Raw genomic sequence first — 22,449 nt, forward strand, 5'->3', positions numbered from 1 at the left:
TCTGAATGCTGATGTGCACTCAACTTATACATTCTATCTTATTTGTATTTTTCATTCCTGTTTGTGAAAGATCTTGCCAATTCTTTTAGCTTCTTCTCTTCTCCATCTCCTCCTGTGCTGAAGAACACCATGTCATCTGCATAAAGCATGCACCAGACTGGTCTTTAATCCCAAAAGTCAACACATCCATAAACAGACCAAAGATTTACAGGCTTAAAACTGCACCTGCCCTTTTCTCTTTTTTGTCATGATGAAAGTACAAATGAGGACACTTTTCTGAGGAGGAATGTGCATGATGCATTCATTTAATTTGACCCTGGCAATTAGATCAAGGGTTCAAAACTGTAAACAGATACCAAAGGACCCTATACTGTTCCATGTCCAACTCAGTTTGTGTTGGGATTGATCCAGAACTTGGGACCTTGTTTCTCAACAGTGTGTATGCACAAGAACAATGAATATGTTCTTTCCCGCACATGAACTGGAACTTAGAAAGTAAGAATGCACAGTGACAACATGTGTACCTCATGGATAGCTGCTAATTGATACAGTGAACTGGAAATCCAAAATACATCGAGACAGAATTAAACAAAGCAGCCAAGGTCACAGAACTCATTTCTTATCATTAACATTTGATTTCCATTCTCTCTCTCTCTCTCAGTCTCACACACACACACACACACACACACACACACACACACACACACACACACACACACACACACACACACACACACACACACACACACACACACACACACACCACTATATTATTATTTTAATTTACCATTCACAAACTGAATTGTGTATGTACTAATTTTTTATTTTGTATGTGGCTGGTATAAATAGTTGCAACCATATACTGTGCATGGGTTGATCACTTGTGTTATTTTTCTTATTCATTGGCTTTTCTAAAGGATCGTGATTCCAGAACAGAGACTATCAAATAAATTGATTTCCTTTTCTACCCCTCTCTGATTGTCTAAATTTGACATTCAATGAAACTAAACTTGTTTTGCAATGATTTATCATTGCCGTGTTGCTCTCTGTGAGCTGTGTGAGTCAAGTACAGCGCCAAACGCAGAGAGGTTTTATATGCAAATATTTGAGGGAATGTCTACATCCATTCATTGCTGAAGATGGCCATGAAAAACGTGTGCATACATTTTCACGAGGACCAAGATCTATAAATGAGAACCATGCATACACATTGCTTCACAACTCTGTGGAAAAGAATACACATGCACATTTCTGCCCTTGTGTGTGCAACCAGTTTAAGTTGTGATTCTACAGAGTTTTATAAATGAGACCCCTGTAGGATTGGACAACGTCTACATAATTGGAAAATCACAATGTCAGCTGTAAAACGTCGCGATGGATGATGAAACTGGGTGGGGAGTGGGGAGGTGTACTTTGTACATACTTTATTACACACTTTTTAAAATGTCTACTCGTACACTAAATAATAAATTAATTACTATTATTTATTGACCATAGCTACTTTAATAATTTACAGTAACAGATGGAGTAATGGTACACCTCAGCTGATTCTGCTAAACAGCTGTCCCATTCTGCAAGTTTGGCTTTTTTTTTGGAGCCAGAGCCCGCGGTGCATATCACGTAACTCCCAGGAGGCCAGATTAATTTTTTTCTGTGCTCTTTAAGAAAAGTGGAGGGTGAGGCACAGGCTGCTCTGAGCAGGGCAGAGCAGCATTATACAGACGAAATTATGCCAGCACGTGTTGAAGCAACCCACCTTGTTTCTGCCTGCCCATAGCTTGCGATGGGAGCAGCGCATCTCTTTGTAACTCCAGGCAGGTGAACTCTTCTTGACATCTTGGAGTAACTTTTTCTGTGCATTCGGGTTGCATTCCAGAGAGGCTACTGGGCTGCTCTGGGTCGAGCAGCAGACTAGCTCCTCCCCAATGCTAGCCCCCTGGCGTCTAACATGTCAAAAGTGTTGCAATGTGGATGCGGTAGTAGCCTTGGATTTTTACTTGCCATCACTTTTATATATTCAGTTTGTGAAAATATTTATTCTATGTGGTAATACGTTCTGTTTTTCACTTTTACTAACTCTCATCACCTTTAAAATTTTTCACCTGTGGGTACAAGCGTCTCCATAATATAAATCTTGTGATTTAAACACATGCTCTGCTGCAGCCTTGCTGTTTTATCTTGATCCATGTCATCTGATAGTGTACCTTCACCTGGCTGGGTAACGCATCCATTAAAATAAAACCAGAATCTCAGTCAGCTAGAACAGCCTGAACACTGAGGACTGCATATGCGCACAGAGGACCGCAGGCTCAAAGTCACCGAGTCCTGCAGGCTAACAAGGTGTACATACATATGAGGAGGTGGAATGTGCTTGGTGTACAGATTGCGTGTTTGTGGAGGAGTGGAGGGTCACCTGCTAGTAGCATATAAAAATTTACAAGGACACTCATTTTTGTTTTTCTCCCAAAATCAGTCCAAAACCCCTAGAAGTCAGATAGATCCCCTTGACTACTTCTACCTGAACTGTAACAGGACACAATCTAAACTTTTATTCATGACTTCAGCTGGAAAAGTTGTATTTTTGTAAAATCACCTCGTTTGCCGCTTCAACTTTGAATAAAGATGAACAGCATAAATCATTTCTTCAGTTTTGCAAGTCAGGTTTTTTTTTTAAATGAGGACTGTTTTGCATTTTTATTGGTGATCTGAAATCTCACTGTGAAATCTGATGTCAAACTGAAATAAGGGTTTTCTGATTTTGTGTCACAGACTATTGATTGTTCAACAGAGGAGAAAATGGGAGAATTTCTGACAAGCCTGGTGTGTGGCTGTCCAGTAGGTGGCGATATGACCTCATTTTTAACGCCTCAAAGTCAACATGAGAGAACAGAGAAAGTCTTTTTGTTTCAACCATCATAGGTGATATTTCTGTATGGCTGTGTTGCTGTGTGTCTGTGCGTGTGTGTTTCACTCTGAATGTGCCACTCAGTAAGATATTGTTGTTTTGTCCCAGGTTTGATCCTTCTTGCTGCAGCGTTGCACCTTGGGTAGCTGGACATCAGCATCCTCTTCGCTGTCATCTGACTCGGCACTGGTGATGTCGTCGTTGTCGTCGTCCTCATCATCATCGTCATCGTCCTCCTCCTCCTCCTCACTCGTGTCCTCCTCTGCAGCCTGAGGCTCCTCCAGGTTCTGTGGTAAAATGAAGAAAGTATAAAGTTTCATAAGCTCAGCTGGGAAGTAATCAATTATTAATTTTAAAACAAGAACTCATTCCCACCTACTGGTTGTTGGATTCTGAGCAGCTTTATTACAAAATTACTTATGAAACTGATGAAAATATTTGGCACCATGTGGAACAACAGCTAAATGACTTTTGAATGAATCTGGATAAAGATCTCTTTATTACTGTGGCTAATATAAGCCACAACACTTCCTAATTGAGAAAACACTAAAAATCATGCATTCATAAATAAGAATAATAAGTATTAAAAGTACAGTTAAACCTGCCTAAACCGTCATTGTACGTGGGCTGTCCGTAAAGTATCAGTCCTTTTTATTTTTTTTAAAAACTATATGGATTTCATTCATATGTTTTTACGTCAGGCAAGTTTGAACCCTTGTGCGCATGCGTGAGTTTTTCCACGCCTGTCGGTGACGTCATTCACCTGTGAGTACGCCTTGGGAAGGAGTGGAAATGGCGGAATGAAAAGGACTTTTTTTCCATCAGATTTTTTTCAGAAGCTGTTAGAGACTGGCACCTGGAAACCATTCGAAAAATTTATCTGGCTTTCGGTGAAAATTTTGCGGCTTTACAGAGAATAAGGACTGTTAACTGTCGCTTTAAGGACCGCTTTAAGGACCCCTTTAAGGACGCATGGTGCGCTGCGCTCCGAGCTGCGACAACGCAGCACAAAACACCGTATCATTTCTAAATGGATAGCTCTGTGGATACGAGACGTTGTGTGCTCTTTCTCCGGTAATCACAAGAGCTGGACTTCAGCCATTTTCCGGCAGATTTCACTTTTAACCAGAGATTTTGTCATGGAACGCCGCGCGGAGGCTTCACGTGTCACGACCGATTCGCTTGATGAGCGAGACAAAGAACACCTCTGTTTCGGCGTGTCAGTGGACAAGTTTGGACATGTCTAGCTCTCCACAATTTCTCTGATACTTACTGGACTAGTAAGCATTGAAAGCTGAGATAGGCATGTCTCGCATCCGCGGCACGGAGCGCGGTGTGCCGACCGTCCTTAAAGGGGTCCTTAAAGCGACAGTTAACAGTCCTTATTCTCTGTGAAGCCCGCAAAATTTTCACCGAAAGCCAGATAAATTTTTCGAATGGTTTCCAGGTGCCAGTTTCTAACAGCTTCTGAAAAAAATCTGATGGAAAAAAAGTCCTTTTCATTCCGCCATTTCCAGACAATGAAATTCCGACGAGGGGGTGGGACCACTCCTTCCCAAGGCGTGCTCACAGGCGAATGACGTCACCGACAGGCGTGGAAAAACTCACGCATGCGCACGAGGGTTCAAACTTGCCTGATGTAAAAACATATGAATGAAATCCATATAGTTTTAAAAAAAAATAAAAAGGAACGATACTTTACGGACAGCCCACGTATAAACTGGATATTTGCACTCACTGGACAAAAGCATTGGAACTCTGTATGGTTTCCCATGTAATAAACACCCTAGATTTTGTATAACAGATTTTCGCTCACATCAGACAAAACGTCCTGTCAGATTGCAATGTATTTCCATTGAAATCCTCTTGGATATACCGGACAGAGCAGTCTGGATGTGCCCAGTAACAGAGGTATGAAATGAAGTTCAGCACTGACACTCACCGATTCCAGGAAAGTGGATACTGTATTTCGCTGTTTATTTTTTTCAAACTGTGCTCAGTCCTGACGCCTAAATGAGGCAGGCCTTTATTGAAGACCGGTGATTATTAACAAAATGCTGCTTGCTGCCTGTACTGTAATATGGGGTTAAGTTTCACACATATCCCTGGGTATAATGAACCAAACCGCTTTAGATCTGAGACCTCTGCCTCCTTTCTCTCTCATCCTATTCTAAAAGTTTTTGCAGTGCGCCGATTACATTTCGATCATGGATCAAATACGTTTGGCACAAAAGTCCACAAATATGACCAACTTTACAACAAGGAGTCAGAAAAAGATGCTCAAATGATCCGCAATTCATGGAGGAAAACTGCACGTACCGTAACATTGGTTTGGAGGTTGACGATTGTATAAAAAAGTGGAGCTCGATGAGGGACAAACTGATCCAGAAAATGCCTGGATCCTGTGGAAAATTGCAATAAGACACCCACCAATGCGAAGGCAAACTTTAAAAGGGGCACACGCACATCAGCATCATTGCATGGCCACAGAGTTGTAGAAGCATAAATCACACTTTAGGATTTTAAGGTATCACTCTGCAGTGAACTTACAAAAAACGGTGACTCAACCAAATGCACGGCACTTATTTAAGGCAGGTGTTTATTTTATTCACACAAAATTTTGAACCGGTCATTAAAGGAGGCAGGTCCAGACTGAAGGTCAGGCATTTAGTCAAGGAAATACACCTAATTTATGCTGCTCGTTCGGTGCCTCCTGACTGTTTTTATATAATTATAATAATAATATAATATAATTTTATATAATTATAATTATATTTCATATTTCTTTTTTATCTTATATTTTATCTTATTTTGACACATATGTTATATTTTATCCTAGCATTTTATCTCTTCTTAATGTTGCACCATTGTACCGAAGCAAATTCCTAGTCTGTGAATCCTGTTCACTGGCAATGGCAATAAACTTCTTCTGATTCTGATTCTGATAACATGTCTACTGTAATTAATCTGTTACATACATATAGCGGATTTTGTCTGTTTTATAGCAGATTTTGATTACAATGGGCAAAATTCACTATTCCATCTGAATCCATTATATGCGAGTTTTACTGTATTCATATTGGGCTTTCCCAGGAATCAAAGCACTAAACAAAATAAACTCCAACGGTAAAAAAAAAATAGTAAGTAAGTCCCTTTGGCTGCTCCCTTGTTTTCACTTGGGGTCGCCACAGCAGATCCAACGTGGGTCTGTATGTTGATTTGGCACATGTTTTACACCAGATGCCCTTTCTGACACAACTCCACATGACATGGAGAAATGTGACAACGGTGAGGTTTGAACCGGGTCTAATGGTAAAAGAATAAAGGCCGGTAATGAAAAATACAACAATGCACAAACATCCCAAATTAAAAAGCTCATAATACAGAAAAAAGGTACGACTTATAGTTCGAGTGCAACTTATGGTTCTTCCTCTTCAACAGCTGTATCAAATAAAATTTTGCAAATTGTGACAATTCTTGCAAACTCAAAGCACAGCATAATGTCCAGTACATGCAACAATTTTTATATGATAACAAATCTACTGCAATTTGACATAATGCTCTGAAAAATGAGACACTTTGCAAAGCGCCACAACACAACAGAGGTACCAGAAACACAAAAAGAGGTTTGTGCCTGGAGGAGTTTTACTGATCTGTATGGTTCTTACATTGAAAATATAATAATAATAATAATAATAATAATAATAATAAGAAGAAGAAGAAAAATCAATCAATAAAAATGCGAACATACGGCTAGGGCAGCAAGGTGGCTTTAGTGCTTAGCACTGTTGCCTCACATCAAAATAACTCTTAGATGGAGTAAGCAGGTATAGAAAATGGATGGATATTTATTGGTTTTTAATGTGCATCATGTTGTTGAACATGCTAACATACTGATTTCTGACTGTGCTTCACAATAAAAGCATTATGCAGAGACCTTTTTCATTATTGTTTTAACTATATTTAACACCTTGAGGGTTGGCTAATACATAGCATTGGGATTTATTTTTATTGCTATGCGGATGATTTACATACATCTAGTTGCAAATTTGTTTAAAAGACTGTATTTTGAAATTAACTCATGATCAAGAAAATGGCTTAAAAAGGCCAAGGGGTAGGATTGAATAAGCATATGCTTCTTCCTACTCCGTTTCAGACACGTTATGTTGACATTCTTCTTGTTGTTTTTTATTTTGTGATTTCTTACTTTTCTATATTTATTGTTTCTTTTCTTCTATATTTGTTTTATTTTTCAATGTCTGAAATAAAACCTTCAGCCAATCAATTTACAGTTGCTTGTTCTTACAGGAAGTGGGCACAGCACAACAAATATAACAAATAAGACAAATATAGAAGAAAACAAACAACAAACATGGAGGCCTGATGGTGGAGAGCAGTGCAGACAAATTTAACACAAGAAAATTGATTCTTGAGTCCCCTGCGTACTTTCTGGCACACTGAAGCTGAAATTCCACTTCTTTTCCTCTTCGCTTACCTCCATTGGGTTCAAGGTGATGGTCAGGGCCGAGTCGTCCCAAGTCACTTCTGCCTCTTTCGTTATTTCATCCAGTTTGACATCCTGTTGGTGCATCAAGTGGATACGGTAGATACCCAGTACTACCACCACCACCAGGGCGGCGATACACAGCACAATTACTATGGTGGCAGCACTCGGCACACCTGAGCAGAAGAAAAAAAAAGAAACATTTTATGAATGATTTTTTTTAAAATGCTTATGTACAGCTGCAGACATAAGCTTATACAACCCCTGGCAAAAATTATGGAATCACCGGCCTCGGAGGATGTTCATTCAGTTGTTTAATTTTGTAGAAAAAAAGCAGATCACAGACATGACACAAAACTAAAGTCATTTCAAATGGCAACTTTCTGGCTTTAAGAAACACTATAAGAAATCAGGAAAACAAATTGTGGCAGTCAGTAACGGTTACTTTTTTAGACCAAGCAGAGGGAAAAAAAAAAATGGAATCACTCAATTCTGAGGAAAAAATTATGGAATCATAAAAAATAAAAGAACGCTCCAACACACCACCTCTGGTTTTTATAACAGCTTGCAGTCTCTGAGGCATGGACTTAATGAGTGACAAACAGTACTCATCAATCTGGCTCCAACTTTCTCTGATTGCTGTTGCCAGATCAGCTTTGCAGGTTGGAGCCTTGTCATGGACCATTTTCTTCAACTTCCACCAAAGATTTTCAGTTGGATTAAGATCCGGACTATTTGCAGGCCATGACATTGACCCTATGTGTCTTTTTGCAATAAATGTTTTCACAGTTTTTGCTCTATGGCAAGATGCATTATCATCTTGAAAAATGATTTCATCATCCCCAAACATCCTTTCAATTGATGGGATAAGAAAAGTGTCCAAAATATCAACATAAACCTGTGCATTTATTGATGATGTAATGACAGCCATCTCCCCAGTGCCTTTACTTGACATGCAGCCCCATATCATCAATGACTGTGGAAATTTACATGTTCTCTTCAGGCAGTCATCTTTATAAATCTCATTGGAACGGCACCAAACAAAAGTTCCAGCATCATCACCTTGCCCAATGCAAATTCGAGATTCATCACTGAATATGACTTTCATCCAGTCATCCACAGTCCACGATTGCTTTTCCTTAGCCCATTGTAACCTTGTTTTTTCTGTTTAGGTGTTAATGATGGCTTTCGTTTAGCTTTTCTGTATGTAAATCCCATTTCCTTTAGGCGGTTTCTTACAGTTCGATCACAGACGTTGACTCCAGTTTCCTCCCATTCGTACCTCATTTGTTTTGTTGTACATTTTCGATTTTTGAGACATATTGCTTTAAGTTTTCTGTCTTGACGCTTTGATTTCTTCCTTGGTCTACCAGTATGTTTGCCTTTAACAACCTTCCCATGTTGTTTGTATTTGGTCCAGAGTTTAGACACAGCTGACTGTGAACAACCAACATCTTTTGCAACATTGCGTGATGATTTACCCTCTTTTAAGAGTTTGATAATCCTCTCCTTTGTTTCAATTAACATCTCTCGTGTTGGAGCCATGATTCATGTCAGTCCACTTGGTGCAACAGCTCTCCAAGGTGTGATCACTCCTTTTTAGATGCAGACTAACAAGCAGATCTGATTTGATGCAGGTGTTAGTGTTGGGGATGAAAATTTACAGGGTGATTCCATAATTTATTCCTCAGAATTGAGTGAGTCCATATTTTTTTCCCTCTGCTTGGTCTAAAAAAGTAACCGTTACTGACCACCACAATTATTTTTCCTGATTTCTTATAGTGTTTCTTAAAGCCAGAAAGTTGCCATTTGAAATTACTTTAGGTTTGTGTCAGGTCTGTGATCTGCTTTTTTTCTATAAAATTAAACAACTGAATGACCATCCTCCAAGGCCAGTGATTCCATAATTATTGCCAGGGGTTGTATACATCTCAACTAAAAAGCATGAAACTCAATTTTCCACAACTGTGTGCATTCCAAAATGTATGTTAACTTAGTTAATATCATTTACTTCTTTATGAAGTTATTAAAAAGTAATTTTGCAAGTTAGATTTTTTTTGTAATTTTCATTACTATGTCAAATTTTCAGTGAGTCTACAGCTTAGATCAGTGATTACCAAAGTGTGGTTCAAGGTTTAGGGGTCCCCAAAAAGTCTTTCAGATTTCACAGTGGGTGTTGTGTGGGCCGCTGAAGAGGAGGTACTGCTGGCCCACCACCACCAGAGGGCGCCCTGCCTGGAGTGCGGGCTCCAGGCACCAGAGGGCGCTGCCGCCTCACAGGAGCAGCCAGGGTGACAGCTGTCACCCATCACCTGAGACAGCTGACAGCAATCATCAGAGGGGTATATCAGCAGGACGGCATCTCCACCTCATTGCCGAGATATCGTTTCTACCGAGGAGGTAACGTATCCAGCCGACTATATCAACCTTGAATACTTTTGCCTTTATACAGAGAGAGAGAAGAGCAGCAGGAGACAGTGTTGGATAAGTACTCACACTCCTGCACTTCAGTGTTTACTTGACGAGAGGGGGAGGTGGTGTTACCACCGTCCATGTTGCTGGGTGCAGCGCACCCACCTCTGACTGTTTTTGTTCCTCGCCAGCAGTACCAGATCCTACAAGCGGAGGCAGTGGTCACCTGGGAGTTCGGGACTTGGCGGCTCCAGTATTCCCGGGGTTCGGTGGCGGTGGAAATCGAGTGGTTCCGGTTCGACTTGGACAGACGTCTCCTACCTTCGAGCCTGCCCACACGACACCATTGGAATTCGGCTTGTTCCCGAAATTGTTATCTGTTGTATTTGTTGTGCGAGTTTCACAACAGTAAAGCTTTGTTATTTGACTTACTCCATTGTCCGTTCATTTGCGCCCCCTGTTGTGGGTCCGTGTTCCTACACTTTCACAACAGGATATCTCGGCCAGCGTCATGGATCCCGAGGGGCGTCATCCGGCTGTTGAACGGCCAATGGAAGAACAGGGCGCACAGGTGTCCGCAGGAGGGGTGATCGGTGAGTTGCAGCGGATCCTCACCGCTTTCACGACTCGGTTGGATTTGATGACCGAGCAGAACGTCCTCCTGAACCGCAGGGTGGAGGCTCTCGCCGCGCAGGTGGAAGCGCCTCCGGGCGCCGCTGCAGCTCTCCCTCCCGTCGACCCTGTGCGTAACAGTGACGTTCCACTGGTCGTTCAACGACCCCTCCCACCTTCCCCTGAAGCATACATAAGCCCCCCAGAGCCGTACGGAGGCTGTGTGGAGACGTGCGCGGATTTCCTTATGCAGTGTTCGCTCGTCTTCGCACAGTGTCCCGTCATGTACGCGACCAACGCTAGCAAAGTAGCTTATGTGATAAATCTGCTTCGTGGTGAGGCACGCGCTTGGGCTACAGCGCTCTGGGAGCAAAATTCACGGCTCCTTCAGACATATGATGGGTTTGTGAGGGAGTTCAGAACAGTGTTCGATCACCCTAATAGAGGAGAGACCGCTTCAGCCGTGCTGCTGTCAATGAGACAGGGGCGCCGGAGCGCAGCTGCCTATGCAGTCGACTTCCGCATCGCGGCTGCGAGGTCCGGCTGGAATAGCACTGCCCTCCGCGCCGCCTTTGTAAACGGACTGTCGTTGGTCCTCAAGGAGCACCTGGTGGCTAAGGACGAACCGCGGGATTTAGATGGGCTCATCGATCTTGTCATACGATTAGACAATCGGTTAGAAGAGCGCCGTCGGGAACGAGACGAAGGGCGTGGCCGGGCACGCGTCGTCCCTCTCCCTTCCGGTTCCGACCGCGTTCTGCCCTCCCCACGCTCCACGGCCCCTGCGCTCCGTGCGGTTACAGCCCCCCCTGCTGACGAAGCTATGGACACGAGTAGGGCAACATTTAGGGCACCGGTTACACAAAGGAGGCTGGCCCACGGGGCATGTTTTGTTTGTGGCTCGATTGAGCATCAATTAAGAGACTGCCCCGAGCGGTTAAACACCAACGCCCGCCCCTAGAAACTGGGCTAGGGGTGGGCCGAGACATTCACGTGGGACACACCCACATCGCCACACGACTCCCAGTTACCATCCTGTATGAGGATTTAACCCTGAAGGCCCCAGCACTGGTGGACACGGGCTCAGAAGGGAATTTGCTAGACAGCAAATGGGCCAGGGAGATAGGGTTCCCTCTGGTGGCACTTACCTCACCTGTGCAGGTACGGGCGCTAGACGGCTCCCTACTCCCTCCAATCACTCACAAGACACCACCAGTAACTCTGTTGGTGTCGGGGAATCACCGGGAGGAGATCGAGTTTTTTGTGACTCCGGCCACCTCCCGTGTGATTTTAGGGTTCCCTTGGATGTTGAAACCCAATCCCCGGATCGATTGGCCGTCCGGGGTAGTGGTTCAGTGGAGCTAGACCTGCCATCGGGTATGTTTAGGTTCCTCGGTTCCTCCCGGTTCCCAGGCCAGGGAGGAGGTCAGAGCCCCGCCCAATCTAGGGAAGGTTCCGGTGCAGTACCATGACCTTGCGGAGGTGTTTAGCAAGGATCTGGCGCTCACCCTTCCCCCGCACCGCCCGTATGATTGTGCCATTGATTTGGTTCCAGGTGTTGAGTTCCCGTCCAGTAGGCTGTACAACCTCTCACGACCTGAACGCGAATCAATGGAGACCTACATCCGGGACTCTTTGGCTGCCGGGTTGATCCGGAATTCCACCTCCCCGATGGGTGCGGGTTTCTTTTTTGTGGGGAAAAAGGATGACGGATTACGTCCATGCATCGATTACAGGGGGCTGAACGAAATCACGGTTCATAACCGATACCCCTTACCCTTGTTGGATTCGGTGTTCACGCCCCTGCATGGAGCTAAGATATTCACCAAGCTTGATCTTAGGAATGCGTATCACCTGGTTCGGATCCGGAAGGGAGACGAGTGGAAGACGGCATTTAACACCCCATTAGGTCATTTTGAGTACCTGGTCATGCCGTTTGGTCTTACAAACGCTCCCGCGACGTTCCAAGCATTGGTTAATGATGTCTTGCGGGACTTCCTGCACCGATTCGTCTTCGTATATCTTGACGACATACTCATCTTTTCTCCGGATCCTGAGACCCATGTTCGACATGTACGTCAGGTCCTGCAGCGGTTATTGGAGAACCGGCTGTTTGTTAAGGGCGAGAAGTGTGAGTTTCACCGCACCTCTTTGTCCTTCCTGGGGTTCATCATCTCCCCCAACTCCGTCGCTCCTGATCCGGCCAAGGTTGCGGCGGTGAGAGACTGGCCCCAACCCACAAGCCGTAGGAAGCTGCAACAGTTCCTAGGCTTTGCTAATTTCTACAGGAGGTTCATTAAGGGCTACAGTCAGGTAGTTAGCCCCCTGACAGCCCTGACCTCACCAAAAGTCCCCTTCACCTGGTCGGATCGTTGCGATGCCGCGTTCAAGGAGTTGAAACGGCGCTTCTCGTCTGCACCCGTTCTGGTGCAGCCCGATCCTAGTCGCCAGTTAGTGGTTGAAGTGGACGCCTCGGACTCAGGGATAGGAGCTGTGCTGTCCCAGAGCGGGAAGACCGATAAGGTCCTTCATCCGTGTGCCTATTTTTCCCGCAGGTTGACCCCGGCCGAACGGAACTATGACGTCGGCAATCGAGAGCTCCTTGCGGTGAAAGAGGCTCTTGAAGAGTGGAGACATCTGTTGGAGGGAACGTCTGTGCCATTCACGGTTTTCACTGACCACCGGAACCTGGAGTATATCAGGACCGCCAAGCGGCTGAATCCCAGGCAAGCCCGCTGGTCACTGTTCTTCGGCCGTTTTGACTTCCGCATCACCTACCGGCCCGGGACCAAGAACCAGAGATCGGATGCCTTGTCCCGGGTACACGAAGACGAAGTCAAAACGGAGTTGTCGGATCCACCGGAACCCATCATCCCGGAGTCCACTATCGTGGCCACCCTCACCTGGGACGTAGAGAGAACCGTCCGGGAGGCCCTGGCACGAAGCCCGGACCCCGGGACTGGACCGAAGAACAGACTTTACGTCCCACCAGGGCTGCAGTCCTGGACTTCTGTCACGGCTCTAAGCTCTCCTGTCATCCAGGGGTGCGAAGAACCATGGCAGTTGTCCGGCAGCGCTTCTGGTGGGCGTCCCTGGAGGCCGACGTCCGGGACTATATTCAGGCCTGTACCACCTGCGCCAGGGGCAAGGCCGACCATCGCAAGGCTCCGGGACTGCTACAGCCGCTGCCCGTGCCTCATCGCCCCTGGTCCCACATCGGCCTGGATTTTGTCACGGGCCTCCCGCCGTCCCAGGGAAACACCGTCATCCTCACGATAGTGGACCGATTCTCCAAGGCGGCCCACTTCGTGGCCCTCCCGAAGCTCCCAACAGCCCAGGAGACGGCAGACCTCCTGGTCCACCACGTCGTCCGGCTGCATGGGATTCCATCAGACATCGTCTCCGATCGCGGTCCCCAGTTCTCCTCGCATGTCTGGAGGAGCTTCTGCCGGGAACTGGGGGCCACGGTCAGTCTCTCGTCCGGATACCACCCCCAAACCAACGGGCAAGCAGAGCGGGCCAATCAAGAGATGGAGCAGACCCTGCGCTGCGTGACAGCCGCGCACCCGGCGGCCTGGAGTACCCATCTGGCCTGGATCGAGTACGCCCACAACAGCCAAGTGTCATCAGCCACCGGCCTCTCCCCCTTTGAGGTGTGTTTGGGGTATCAGCCCCCGTTGTTTCCGGTGGTTGAGGGAGAGGTCGGTGTGCCCTCGGTCCAGGCCCACCTACGGAAGTGCCGTCGGGTGTGGCGTGCCGCCCGCTCTGCTTTGCTGAAGGCCCGGATGAGGACAAAGGCCCATGCAGACCGTCGGCGAACCACGGCCCCTACGTATCGTCCCGGGCAGGAAGTGTGGTTGTCCACCAAGGACATCCCACTACAAGTGGCCTCCCCGAAATTGCAAGATAGATACATAGGTCCTTTCAAGATCCTCAAGGTCATCAATCCCGCCGCAGTGAGGCTTCAGCTTCCGGCCTCACTGCGGATCCATCCAGTGTTCCACGTGTCGAAGATCAAGCCCCATCACACCTCGCCCCTATGTACACCCGGTCCGGCACCACCTCCTGCCCGGATCATCGACGGCGAGCCGGCTTGGACTGTGCGCCGGCTTTTGGATGTCCGACGGATGGGCCGGGGCTTTCAATATCTGGTGGACTGGGAGGGGTACGGTCCCAAAGAACGCTCCTGGGTGAAGAGGAGCTTCATCCTGGACCCGGCCCTCCTGGCCGACTTCTACCACCGCCACCCGGACAAGCCCAGTCGAGCGCCAGGAGGCGCCCGTTGAGGGGGGGGTCCTGTTGTGTGGGCCGCTGAAGAGGAGGTACTGCTGGCCCACCACCACCAGAGGGCGCCCTGCCTGGAGTGCGGGCTCCAGGCACCAGAGGGCGCTGCCGCCTCACAGGAGCAGCCAGGGTGACAGCTGTCACCCATCACCTGAGACAGCTGACAGCAATCATCAGAGGGGTATATCAGCAGGACGGCATCTCCACCTCATTGCCGAGATATCGTTTCTACCGAGGAGGTAACGTATCCAGCCGACTATATCAACCTTGAATACTTTTGCCTTTATACAGAGAGAGAGAAGAGCAGCAGGAGACAGTGTTGGATAAGTACTCACACTCCTGCACTTCAGTGTTTACTTGACGAGAGGGGGAGGTGGTGTTACCACCGTCCGTGTTGCTGGGTGCAGCGCACCCACCTCTGACTGTTTTTGTTCCTCGCCAGCAGTACCAAGCGGAGGCAGTGGTTACCTGGGAGTTCGGGACTTGGCGGCTCCAGTATTCCCGGGGTTCGGTGGCGGTGGAAATCGAGTGGCTCCGGTTCGACTTGGACAGACGTCTCCTACCTTCGAGCCTGCCCACACGACACCATTGGAATTCGGCTTGTTCCCGAAATTGTTATCTGTGCGAGTTTCACAACAGTAAAGCTTTGTTATTTGACTTACTCCATTGTCCGTTCATTTGCGCCCCCTGTTGTGGGTCCGTGTTCCTACACTTTCACAACAGTGGGCCATGGATCACAGTCTATGTTTGGGAATGGCTGGTTTAAATGAATGTGTCTTTCAGTAGCATAGGTGATCTTAAAAATTAATGGATTTACAAAGCTCCTGAATGGCAGATGGGGATAATTCTAGGTACATTTGGCATTGGCAACCCCTGACTATATTTAAGACCCAGTGCATTTTGTTTTTTGGCACAGGTGTTGGTGGGAGGAACCAAAGAATGAATCCAAGGAATCAGGAGCTAAAAAGTCTGCTTCCCCAGTTAATCCAGAATTATGGTAGTTAGTCCTTCATAAACTCTGGATTCATTTAGAATCTTCCATGCTGTTTAAAGAGGCAGTCATCTTGGTGGACATAAAATGGAGATAGAGAAAGTCTCTGGTTCAAAGCCACCTGTGCCTCATTCTCCATGTACACTCAAAAATGGCTCATTGGATGAACTCAATTCATTTATATGCAGGATTTCCATCTAATAAATATATGTCGACCCAACTCAAATAAAACACATCCATGCAAGATAATGTAAATTAATTTAGTTGGGACGACATATATTTATTAGATGGATTCCAATCCAATGACTCATTGCATGAACTCAATTCAATTATGGGCAGCATTTCCATCTAATAAATATATGTAGTCCCAAATAAATTAAATTAAATTATCTTACATGGATGCACTTTATTTGAGTTGGGGCTACATATATTTATTAGATGGAAACCCTGCTCATAATTGAATTGAGTTCATCCAATGCATCAGTTTTTTTTTTAATGTACAGCGAGAGTTGTGTCAGGAAGGGCATCCAGTGTAAAATGTATGTCAAATCATTTGGATCCACTGTGGCTATGCTGACCAAATGTGAGAAGCCAAAATATATTTCACTTTATATAGAAATTAAGTAGAAATGCTGTCATACACATATTGCTTAAAAAATGGAATATGTAGTACAGCATAGAAGAAAATCAAGTTTAAAAATGTTTAGTCAAGGTGTATGCAGATGTGTCTGCGACCATATCACCTGATGTGGCCTGGAAAAACTTTTAAAACTTGGCATCATTTAAATATAGTAGATGCTTATTTCTAGGAAAAAAGCAGAAAATTGCATCATGTGTGGACTTTGAGTTGAGATTGCCTCTGTCTACTATCTGAAGGACTGCCCTCAGGCGCTTCTGGAGTTCACTAGAGATGCACCCATAAGATACAGATTTGTAAAAAATCTTTAAACATTTGTTTTTGGTCTCTGCTGCAAAGATACATCACAAGCCCCATTTAATACCACAACACACGCTGAGGGATTTCTCTTGATCTAAAATGTTTATTTCGTATGCAGTGGAAAAAACACGCTTTCTCTGCGCCTGCGCTCCAGGCCCTGCCAGCACGCACGGGCTTCTTTAACGAGGACGGGATTCACAGACGACTCTTCTGATGATCATTTGATTCACTTTAGCTCAGTAGATGTTCCACATCAAATCCTTGGCCTTTGCACGCGTGGACGCTCTCTAGCTACTTTGTACTTTATTCCAGTGTGCCAAATATGCATTCCTCAGAGCGACTTTGCTCCCTCTCTGGCCTCGTTTTCCACCCGCACGCCTCCTTCTTGCTGTTCACAGTGTGGGCAGTTGAACCCTCCACAACTCTTAAGTGGAATCTGTTGGAGCCTGATGAATATTTAAAGCTTGTGTGGCAGATTAAGACCAGTGTCTCAGTCCCACCAGGTTCTCATTACTTCAAATCCCTCATATTTACTGAAGGAAGGGAATACACCCGGTGTATCACTTGAGACGGGCCGGGAGGCGTAGTGATGAATATGTTGATCAACAAAGCAGGAAGCAAACACGATTCTTGGATTCGACCATGTTTACGTTCCCTCCCTCTCCCTCTCTCTCTCTGTCTCTCTCTCTCACACACACACACACACACACACACACACACACACACACACACACACACACACACACACACACACACACACACACACACACACACACACACACACCACCTCTCTCTCTCCCTCTTTTGGAAGGTGGTGTGAACATTGTAGTATGTACATAATGTTCTTTTGTCAACTGAGGAATTTTTCCAGATTTTTAAAGAGTCTGAGGGCCCCTTCACACATAGTACGAATAAGTACAACTCAGGGCGACTCACAGCGGAACAGCTCGTATGAGCGAACCATAAAAATATTTAGTCGACGGACAGGTGGCACGATGCCGCTGCGACGGTTTGTGCACACAGGATCACAGTGCGAGCAGCTGCTGTGAAAATAATAATAATAATAAAAAACACATCACCCACAGGATCCAAACCTCCACTTTCCAAAAAACTCTGATTTCCAGTCAGAAACTTTACCACTGAGCTACCATCGCTGTCCTGTAAAAGGTGTGGGAAAATGCCTGATATCAAGAAGGACATGGACGTGTATAAAAAAAACCCCATAAACCATAAAAAAAAACACATTTTATTGAATCCCTCTTATCAAGCAGGCAACATAAATATGATCTGTCTGTTCCTTGTACAGTCATGAAATGACATGAATGAGAAGCAGTGTGTTCTTATCATGTTCAGAGGGGACCGAGCTTTTTCTGTTGTGGCTCCAAAGATGTGGAACGAGTTATCGCTCCACATCAGGCAGGCCTCTTCACTTTCTGTTTTTAAAGCTAATTTTAAAACCCACTTTTATGTACTGCCTTTTAACCCAGAATGAGATTCTCGATCTGTTTTGGCTGTTTTAACTGTTTTTACTTGTTTTAGTTTAATTTTTTGGGGGGGCTTGTTTTTATTTGTACTTTGTGGTTTGTTACCTTTTATATGTCCCCTTGTGTACAGCACTTTGTTTCAGCTGCAGCTGACTTTTAAAGTGCTTTATAAACAAAGTTGATTTGATTTGATTTATCATGTCCACATCTGCTGGTGCTGTGTCCAGCACGTGTGTTCTGCCTGACACGCATGTCTTGTAGACAGCGCGCAGCAGGACAGACACCACGTCATGCAGAACAGAGCTCACGTGGGTGACGTGACATTCAGATCGCCCGCTGCGTGTTCTGATCTGATGATCCGTTTCACCTGGGGCAGCCTGTCAATGTGCATAGCGTGCGCTAGCTGCAGCCCTTTGCAACAGCGATATACGTTTTTATGTATGTGAACATGATGACAGCAAGCAGACACGCACATTTTCTAAGTGCCAAGCGAGCAGTGTTAGATGTTCATGCGTGTCACCTGGAATTTGGCCGACACCTGCCGCGAGAGGGTTCAATGGGCTCTCACAGTGCACACTCTGTCTTTCAGCCGCTGGTGTGCACAAATAGTTGTAGCAACAGGTATACGAGGTTTTAGAGGCAGCTACGATTTTACAGGTATTGCATACGATTAGTGCTTCATGCGCACTTCTAGCACAATTCGACCAAATTCGCACTATGTGTGAAGATGCCCTAAATTTGGTGATATTATCTATTCTGTTAAGGGGGTGTCATTATGAAACACATGATCTGTTTGGCTGTCTTTCGTGTATCGTCATCATATATCCAGCATTGTGTCGTGTAGCCACGATTGTTTGTCTGAAGATAATGGCAGTGCAGTACAGTATGGTGTACTATGTGAGTAATTGGGGTCAAATGATGAAATGTTCCTTGCTCAAGAACTTGAGTGTTGTATTGTATTTGATACTGTTCCTTTCTAAAGTATAAATGAGGCCCAGTATAGCTGTAAATGTTGATTTTGAGAAAGACATTATTATGGAATTGTCGTAATTCTGTTCATTTAAATGCCTCTAGACTAGGCAGGGAAATCTATTGGCACACCAGCCCCCCAAGATTTTTTTCACCAGCCGCCACTGCTTCACACACATTATTAAATATATATTTTTTCATTGCAGCGACTTACTGGGTTTGATTTGAAGCACTGATTCATCTGTGGCATTTATATAATTTCTTTCTTTGTGTTTTCTTTACGTCTTTATTCCAGTTATCACAAAGCCTTGAGTTACATTTTGATACAACTGAAAATCCAGATACCAAACATAGGCTTTTCTGTAGGCTAAGTGTTCCGAAAACAGTTTTGATACACATTTGACAAACACTAAAAAAAGTGTCCATAAACCAGAATTATTAATGCTATCCTTTGGATTTTTTATGATTCAAGTAAGAAAAAAAGTTTTTTTTGTCACATTTTGCATTCATCTACAGTAACATTCATCTACAGACACAAGGTGGACCCATCTACATGATGTATGAGGCACTGTTTGGGGTGGTGATGGTCTAGTGGTTAAAGCGTTGGGCTTGAGACCAGAGGATCCTCACTTCAAGACCCAGCCAGAATGAAAAATAACTAAGGGCAATGTCCTTAATCCCCAAGTTGCTCCCGGTGTGTAGTGAGCACCTTGTATGGCAGCAACCTGACATCGGTGTGTGAGTGCATCTGTGTGAATGGGTCAATGTCAGGTATAAATGTAAAGCGCTTTGAGCGTCTGATGCAGATGGAAAAGCACTAAATAAATGCACTCCATTTACCATGTACTGTCTGATCTATGGGGTCATTACTATTTGTTACAATAATCCATCCATGTTCCTGGTCTTCAAAACACTGAAAAAAAGATTCCCTCAAAACAAATCAATGGATGTTCTTTGAGGGCCCAGCCAGGCTTAAAACAGTTGGGGTGACTGATATCATTGGTGCTTGTGCCCCTTGGTGGTGTGATGCTGTATAGCCACAGAGGCATAGACAAGACTCCACAAATTGCTGCACGCATTTGTGTAGTGTAGTAAAGTCACATGTAACAACACATCCAATACACACACACCCACACACACACAACACACACAGAGATTTTTCTTACATATTAATGGATCTGGTTACACACACACAGAGATGGAAATACACATTTGCAAATACTTTTGCTACAATAATGGCCCCATACTGATCCACCCTCTGGAACAGAAGTTGGCAGTTAGCACCATTCAGCTGCATGTCAACTGCTGTAAAAGGAACAACATGAAATGAATAAGGATGACATACTGGGTTTTACAGAAGGAGTGAAATTAACAAACCATGCACTCAAACTGAAAGACAACACTTTTAAATGAAGATGGGGAAAAACCTTCACATGCTCTTGAATAAAGAAAGGGAGCAATCTTCATACTACTCAGGATTTGACTTGCTTGCACTTTGTGGGACAGCCATAAGACAATGAAGAGGATGGCTTAGCTACCATATGTCTAACTATAATGTTTAAATTAGTATAATCAATTAAAAAATTAATTTACCTTTAGTGAAATAAATGTGCACGTGCTTAGCTCTGGTTTGATAATTTCATCTGAAGCAGTTTACTCTTAAGTTCTTTGTGCCTCATACAATAATATTAATTATCTCGTTAGCTTCTGCTATGTAATGTGGTGTTTGTGTTATAAATAAATAATGCACTGATTAAATTTAGTTTGCTTGTTGTTACATTAAGTAGTAGCACCACATTTCAAAAATAAATGTGACATATATGTAGATGTGGCACTTTGAGGTCATCTGAATTTGAAAAAACTCTATATTTAATGGTAAAGCTAACAACTGTTTTTGCATAAAATGACCCTTTTAAAGTGGAACATTTGTTTTGTTTTTTATTTGTGCATACTGCAGAAAAAATGTTAGCTGACACTAACTGATGGTTTTGGAGGTTGATCTAAAACCTTAAGTTTATATTGATGTTTAGCCACTTCTACTTTTATTGCTGCAGTCCTGACAACGCTGCCCATATAGTGCAACATGGATAAACACGTGGGAAATCTACAAAATTGAAAGACACAAAAATCTAAGTACTTGTTTCAATTGAGTCAACTAAAAAAAAAAAAAAAAAATCCAAACCAGCATTATTTACCTGAGCTGTGGTTGGGGTACAGGTCTTGCATCATGGACGGATGGTGAACTTTCTGCATGTACAGAAGCGGGGCTACCATATGACTGACATGCTGCCTGGCCTCTGAACTGTGGAGGATGCTGATCTGGGTTGAGACAGATAAAGAAAAATGTGATTAACCTGTTATAGGTTCAGTCATGGTATTTCACACCTGTTCAGTGGAACAAGGTGTCAGTCAATTATAAACTTTGCTGGTTGAAGACATTGTTTTTATTTTGTTGTTGAAAGCAGATTGGCCTCTGATGACGTATAATCATTAAAAAACACAATTATTGGTTGATATTTGCTATACTGAGATCCAAAATGATGTACCATGTATGGTACAAAAGTAGAAACAGTGTTTCTCAATATAAACAGGGTTTATTTTTGTTTGTTTTTTATTTAACTGAGCACTTACAGTATAGTCAGTGGACAGAGCAGAAAATGGGAAGAAAAACATCTTACCGATCTACTAAAGTCCATGTTTCAACTAAGACTGTAAGACTGTATTCAAATATATGTAAATAATATTAAACGCTGTTGATTGGTCACTGACCTCTAAGTTGAACTCATTGCTGGTGTAACGTCCATTGAGTTCTGAACAGGTGAGATGAAACCTTCTCTCTGTCAACTGTCCAGGTTGCCAGATGTAGTAGCGGACCTGTCGGATCACTTGCTCATAGTTGGACATGGAGTCCACACCTGTTGGGAGGCGCAGAAGCCAGCAGAGATGTATTAACTGTTTAGATGAATTTTGTCAGTTACAATAAGTTATTTATACTGTACAGGGTCCAAATTCAACATTTCTTAGCAGTGTGTAGAAAACTTATAAAAACTGTTTTCAGGATATCTTCCAGTCCAATTTGTGTCAGTCATGTTGATGACATTCATGTTGCCTGCCCACTTACACACAGTAAAATCACCAGTGTAAAACTAACACTGACAGTGTTAAATGAACATTGCCAGTGTACATATGGTCCTACTCTGGTCAGAGTGGGACCATATGTTCAATGTCAGTATTCATTTAACACTGGTGATTTTACTGTGAAGTTGTTTGGCCTTTAACTAACATCTCAGACTGACAGGTGAGTAGTTTTTGTATACCCCACCCCCCCCCCAAAAAAAACAACCAAAACAA

The 22,449-nt window shown here is 44.3% G+C and overlaps 1 protein-coding gene across 1 annotated transcript in view; it reads right to left on the reverse strand.

The window, feature by feature from the left end:
• Window positions 1-2,072: 2,072 nt before the first annotated feature.
• The window catches only part of LOC117508169 (calsyntenin-2-like), a 1,041,373-nt gene continuing 1,020,996 nt past the window's right edge, over window positions 2,073-22,449 (reverse strand). Inside the window, exons 14-17 of the mRNA XM_034167838.1 lie at window positions 21,868-22,013; window positions 21,294-21,417; window positions 7,401-7,585; window positions 2,073-3,192 (exon numbers count right to left, since the gene is read on the reverse strand). Of these exons, the coding sequence (XP_034023729.1) occupies window positions 2,986-3,192; window positions 7,401-7,585; window positions 21,294-21,417; window positions 21,868-22,013 (662 nt within the window). The 3' untranslated portion in view covers window positions 2,073-2,985. The remainder of the gene's footprint in view (window positions 3,193-7,400; window positions 7,586-21,293; window positions 21,418-21,867; window positions 22,014-22,449) is intronic.

This window comes from Thalassophryne amazonica, chromosome 4 (genome assembly GCF_902500255.1).
Source record: "Thalassophryne amazonica chromosome 4, fThaAma1.1, whole genome shotgun sequence".
NCBI lineage: Eukaryota > Metazoa > Chordata > Actinopteri > Batrachoidiformes > Batrachoididae > Thalassophryne > Thalassophryne amazonica.